General features: G+C 39.1%; 1 protein-coding gene across 2 annotated transcripts in view; it reads left to right on the top strand.

Annotated features, from left to right (window-relative positions):
* LOC134226420 (probable E3 ubiquitin-protein ligase HERC2) overlaps positions 1-5,273 on the top strand; it is a 69,886-nt gene extending 64,613 nt beyond the window's left edge. Inside the window, exons 11-13 of one of the 2 annotated variants that reach the window (XR_009983473.1) lie at positions 1,959-2,090; positions 2,165-2,356; positions 2,704-5,273. Coding sequence is in view for 1 of the 2 variants with exons in the window: in XM_062707188.1 (XP_062563172.1) it covers positions 1,959-2,090; positions 2,165-2,173 (141 nt within the window). In the remaining variant the exon portion in view is untranslated. Of the gene's footprint in view, positions 1-1,958; positions 2,091-2,164 lie in introns of both variants that reach the window. The other variant, XM_062707188.1, reaches the window with a different exon arrangement.
* Positions 5,274-6,538: the final 1,265 nt, after the last annotated feature.

The raw sequence follows: 6,538 nt of genomic DNA on the forward strand, positions 1-6,538 counted from the left end.
ACCGTAAATCGAATTCGGGCTACCTGTTCCGTTTGGGTGGTGGCACGATTTCGTGGTGTGCCAGAAAGCAACAATGCGTGGCACTTTCATCGACCGAGGCGGAGTACATCTCATTGGCTGAAAGTTGCCGGGAGCTGCTTTGGCTTAAAAAGCTATTGAAGGACTTCGGAGAGCCACTGCAGATTTTTGAAGACAACCAAAGTTGCATCAAAATGTTGGACCAGAATACAGGACTGAACCGTTCCAAACACGTAGATACCAAATATTATCACTTCGTGAAGGATTTGGCAGAGAAACACGACATCAATGTGACTTATTGCCCATCGGCGGATATGTTGGCGGATCTACTCACCAAGCCGCTGAATGAATTTGGAATTGGTCTACGATCTCTGCGCGATGAGGAGGAGTGATGGCAGCACTGCGCCATTCAGCATCGCGCAATTCAGTGAGAGCGCGAGGGACTGAAAGTGTAAATGGTTCTGAATGAATGAAGTGGAATGAATGAAAAGAAGAATGAATAAAACTCACTCAAGTTTGTTATCTCGATGTGATTGCCCCTCTGCTATATTCCCCTCCAAAATTTATGGGCGTCTGATCGTCGACCCAGTGCCATCAAGGGACAAAGAACAAAAGAAAACCTACGATGAATTCACGGTAGTGACCGCCGTCGAGCTCTCAAATGGTAGATCGAGGAAACTCGACGTGTAGTCAAAGCCAAGCGGAAGGACTTGAAACCTTTAGCCTGGCTCAGTACTGACCACCCCCTCAGGCAAGATACCCTGGAAAACTACAAAGAGAAACACAGTTAATATAAGATAGTCATGACGTAGGCAAAAACCAAGTGGTTGGAGGAGTTTCTCGACAGCATCAACCCAACGCAGACCGCTGCAGAACTGTGGAGTCCAATAAATGCAATAAGCGGCAGATCAAGGGTGGTTCTCATTCACCTTTACCTGGGCAGCCGAACGATCTCCGACTCTGCACAGGTTGCCAACGCGCTCGACAAATACGTCTCCTCCCTGATGGCCACCTCAAAATACCCGGCCGAGTTCCAACGAACGATCGCTACTCGTGGTCCAACTCTTTCCGCGGACCACCTCTTGAACCAATCAGTTTTAGCAAGTGCGTTAGTTCATGCGCTTGTAAAGTTCAATGGGAACCCTTCCGGGCCGGATAAGTTGATGTTATCCAAGTTGAAACGGCTCTCTCCGGTATTTAAAGACCATCTGCTGGATCAATGACATTCGGAAATACCGAATTCAATTTCCTTAGACCCTGGTGCTCCGAAGACCGTTGAGATAATACCGCTGACTTAGAGAGAAGCTGGAAGCTGACAGAAGGTTCGGTTTGGTTCGGTCAACAACACTAGCGGATACGGCACAAGCACGTTTGTTGATGGCAAGTATGTTGACCTGGTTTCAGTAGACATAGCTAACGTCTTCAGTAGGACAGAACGCCCCTGGTCCTCCGAAAACTCCAGAAATGGGGTATTATCGGCAACAAGTCTGCCTTTATTAAAAATTGTCTCGCCGGACAGACCTTTTAGGTGCTGATCGGCGGCACCGCATTCAACGAATTCACTGAAGAAACTGGAGTGTAACTGGAAGTAACCATCTTCCTCATTGCCATAAACGGGGTTTTTGGTGTACTATCGGCAAACGTAGGGGAAAGCGGCAAGATAGATGACTTCAGTGAACATTATATTCACATTATTCTTAAGAGGGATGGTTATCAAAGACAAGGCATCATAAAGGTGTTTCAGAGTAAAATCTACAGAATTCGGAGGAGTCTTACTATTTATTTCGACCTTAAAAATAGATAACTTAGCTTCATGTTCTCAAAGTTACGTCCCATAACACAATTTAAAGAGACTGAAATAATTGGTTGATAAGAGTAAAATTCAACTGTTGAATAATTTGGAATTTCAGAAGAATGACAGCCTTTCTCGTTATTTGCAGGCTGTTCTTCAAGAGAAGCTAAAATATGCCATCTACTTCTGCAAGAGCATCGATACAGACGAGTACGCCCGGGTAGCAATGGGTGATCCAACGGAAGCGACCGGCAGCGAAGATAATAGTGAAATCGAATCGGTAAGTTAATTTGCATTCGAGATTCCAAGTAATCACGTGAAGTTATCGTTACATTCCAATCCATTTTGTCGTAGATTGCTTAAACTATGCCCTTCTAAACTCGTGTGCCTCTGCGAGCTTATACGACTGATCATAAAATTCTAACGAACAGAATCCTCAAGAAGGTGTACTCTCGTAACGATCGAAACGTTCTAGTAGGTACCTAAAAGTCATCCTCATCGACTATCTACGCGACTTTGAGTAACCGCAATCTACAATACCCCTGGGTATGTAAATCCACCAAAAAGCAAACCGTGCTGCACGGCATGAATTAACAAGTGTTATGAATGAAATGCATTTAATTGAACTCATAAATAATATTGAAGAAACACCGAACTGTTGAACATTATGCGAGTGAATCTGTTACTAACATACCTACCATGCACACATGAGAACAAGAACCGCTGCACGGCATTCATATGTACCGATATTGGTATGAACTGTTTTTCTATTTTGCCACCAGCTTTTACACGAAACCTTCGATTACCTACCAACTAACGATAAGTGTACTAATGATAAGATTTTTTCATTTCTTGAAATTCCACTGAACGAATTGTTTTGATTTTTTTTATAGAGAGCACTTTGCGCTACCAGGCTTGAACAAAACTGTATACATTAAACAATGTCCAAGAGTGCACATAGACATTCAGATACAATTTGTTTATAAATGAAAGACGACAGGAATTAAAGAAAGAAAATGTGTTAGTTCTACAAAGTTTGGAGATATGCTTTGACTGATTGATGATCATAAGGAAATCATTGTTATGGAAAACTTAAGCGAAATATTCGATTGCTTCGGCGTATCGGCTTATAACATCGGATGACACATCAGAATAGGTAGATTGAGTACGCTATTATTTCGTTGGTTGGACATATCTAAACAAATTGAGACCTGCTTTTTGAATATTTATAGTTTGACCACCTACTCCCATTTTGAAGCAATATTTGTTGCGTTTTTCGTAATCTAAAAGTATTTGAAATCACCATATGATTCTGACCATTTTTTTGGTTTTGCGCGTTTCAAGCAAAACCTAATTGATAATATTTAGCAATGTTTCGAAATTGATTGGATTCTTAATTTGTCGCATACAAACCTTTAATACATTTACGTACACCCAGGTTTTTTTTACACGGTTTGGTTTTGGTCGTTTAAGACCTTCAGGGTCAATGAAGCAATGAGTTAACCCCAGCAAAAAATTCACAAAAAATCAAATAAAATTCAGGGGGTATTTGAAAAGCTGTAAAAGTTCAGGTTAACCGAGAAATTAATGAATTCCAACCGCGTAAAAAAAATTCTGGTTGTACTCCGAGAGGCAAATACTAGTCAGACAAAAAGCTCATACTAATCAACAAGACCAGTAATCTATTTTTGTTTTGAATCGTACCGCATATTATTTCTTTTAATTCAAACTAACTGATCAGAAAATTATTTTGAGCTTTTTAGTGGAATGTCTTCACTTGTCATAAGACGAGTTAGTACAATCCCATTGAATTCCACCACTTAATTGTATCTTGACAGATACGTATTTCGACCTCAAATGTAAGGCCGTCTTCAGTGTCTCGTCAAGGATGTTATCGATCATTTAGTAATCTGCGTTCGATCATTTAGTAGTTTGTCTATAACTCATTCCAGAGGCTGAATTCCAAAATGTGTTATACGGTGGACTTCTGATGCGAAGGTTTTTCTATATATCTGCCTAATATATCGATGTTTCAATTCCACCATTGAAGGAGTTACAGTGTTAGTTGCAGTGACTTATACCAAATGATAACAAAATTCCAATCATTCAGTATAAGCTACTGCTACTAGCTCTATAGCTCTATTACCAGTATAATTGAAACATCGAACTGTTAGGCAGAGTTGTAGATAAACCTTTGAATTAGCAGTCCACCATACTACACATTTTGAAATCTAGCCTCTGGAATGTGTTATTGACAAACTACTAAATGATTGAACGCAGATTACTAAATGATCGAAAACATCCTTGTGTCTCGTACTTGACTCGACTCGAGTCGAGTCAAGTACGAGACACTGAAGACGGCCTTACATTTGAGGTCGAAATACGTATCTGTCAAGATACAATTAAGTGGTGGAATTCAATGGGATTGTACTAACTCGTCTTATGACAAGCAAAAAAAGGGTCAAACTAACTGTTGGAAACAGCGATCGGATACTTCATTAATATGAGAATTTAAAATACAAACTATGCCAATTCCACTTAAAACAATCTATTTGAATCTCATTTTATAATATTTGTTCAAATGAATGAAATTATAACTACAATCCTGCAGTAATGAATTTTTATTAGAAGAACATCTAGAAACATCGTAGATCGGTAGTCCCTTTCGAAACATTGCACATCAGTAGCACCTTGAATGGGTAAATGATCATCTCCATCAAATACAAGCATCGTCGAAAATCAAACATTCCTAACGCTAACCTTATTAGGAGATATGAAACTAAATTGTGGAGTTCATCAAATTGATAAAATAAAAGTTATATGTAGACTGTAGATCCGTACTGATATTCGCAAACTACTTTTATTATTAGGGCATATAACTTAAACTCATACTTTTAGGGCAACTAAACAGCAAAACAAAATCGCTAGGAAAGTACACTAGGAGGCTACAAAGGTCTTGATTACTGCTTTTTGTAGATAATTCCCATCATCCGAGCAACAGCGTTAGATATTTTGATCACGTTGCTGCAATAGTTAAAAAGTAGGTCACCCTACGAATTGGCAGCTCAGTTATTTATTAAAATCAAAATGCGCATAATTTATTCATACATCACCATCACACTTTGCCGTTCAGTCACTAGTTTTTGAATTTTTCGTTTGTTGAGCAGTTGAAAAAAGAAAATAATAAGAAAAAGATTTACAACAGCTAAATGTCTTTCTTTGAAAAAAATAAAAAGTCGATTCAGCTTTATACCATTGTAGCTTTATTAGTCGAAACTACTTTGCGTGAGTCCGTCTATGATTAGGTTAGGAGAAGTTTATCAAGTTTGATCCTAGCAGCAGGAAATTTGTGCTGGGTTCTGAACTGCAGCCCTCACCCTGTCACTAGCTAGCTTGTAGGCGAAGTTGCGCTACAGTATATTGTTCCTTTATCTGTCGACTGAAAATGAGCTCGATTTTTTTTTAAGAAATGGAAGGGAGGGGGCTAATGAATGACGATGCTGAGGGGGCTGGTACACAGAAGTGGACTATGGAAACTAAAAACTTCTTAGGAAGCAAAACTATGATGGTCTGTTTTCCTTATGGTACAATAATTATTTTCTGACTAAGATTACTTTAGTTTGCATATGCGTGAGCCTCAATGTAACATATGTTTTATATTCTGTGATTATTTTTTATGTTTGTACTGTCTATTCGATGAACACGAAGCAAAAGCTGAAATAAACAATCATATATATGTCAAGAATATGTCGTATATTTAGCTCTTTATCCGAACAATCCTTAGAGAACTAGTTCTTGAAAACCTTTTGCAAATGGTCGGAGTTCTGGCTAATCGCATCAAGCGCCAATCATTTTCTTGCACATGTTTTTGCGCAGCAGATCCAATTGATCACAAATCGTATCGGATATTCTTCCACCCTATAACTGAGGATATCCAGCAACAAATGTACGAATGAATAGCACAAGTCAGTCAAAATAACGCTTGGTGCGGTTTCGCTGAACCCAGGCCAAATGATGAGTTCCAATTTGGGCAACACTCGTGGGAGGAATCTATGTGTGAAAAGGTCGAAGGACAAAATGTAGAGAGGACAAAAGGCCGAAAGGATAAAACGTCGAAAGGATAAAATGTCGAAAGGACAAAAGGTCGAAAGGATAAAAGGTCGAAAAAAAGGTCGAAAGTCAAAAAATTGAAAGGAAAAAAGGTCGAATGTTAAAAAAAATGAAAGGACAAAAGGTTGAAGGAAAAGAAGGTTGAAAAAATAACAGGTCAAAAAATCAATTTTGAAATCCGAACAATAAAAAAATAAAAAAATATGAAAGTTTCTCGTTTGAAGGCGTTAGTTAGAGGGTTACTAGTTGACTTCAAAATGAAGAAAAATATATTAAGCTCGTTTTTAGTGGAATGCATTAAACCCTGAAGACGACCACACAGTTGTGGTCGAAATACGTATCTGCAAAGATAACGAAAATTGACTGGTGGAATTAAATGGACAGTACTTAATTCGTCTTAGACGGTTCAAAATGAAACACAAACGTTCACAAATCACGTAAGGGAGCGTCCATAGAGTACGTAACGCTTAGAGGGGGGGGGTGAGCGTCCATAGAGTACGTAACGCTTAGAGGGAGGGGTGAGCGTCCATAGAGTACATAACGCTTAGAGGGGAGGGGGGTTGAGCGAAGTGTGACGATCCATACAACATTTTTAGATGTTTCTTACAAAAAGTGAGA

The sequence above is a fragment of the Armigeres subalbatus genome, chromosome 3 (genome assembly GCF_024139115.2).
Source record: "Armigeres subalbatus isolate Guangzhou_Male chromosome 3, GZ_Asu_2, whole genome shotgun sequence".
Taxonomy (NCBI): domain Eukaryota; kingdom Metazoa; phylum Arthropoda; class Insecta; order Diptera; family Culicidae; genus Armigeres; species Armigeres subalbatus.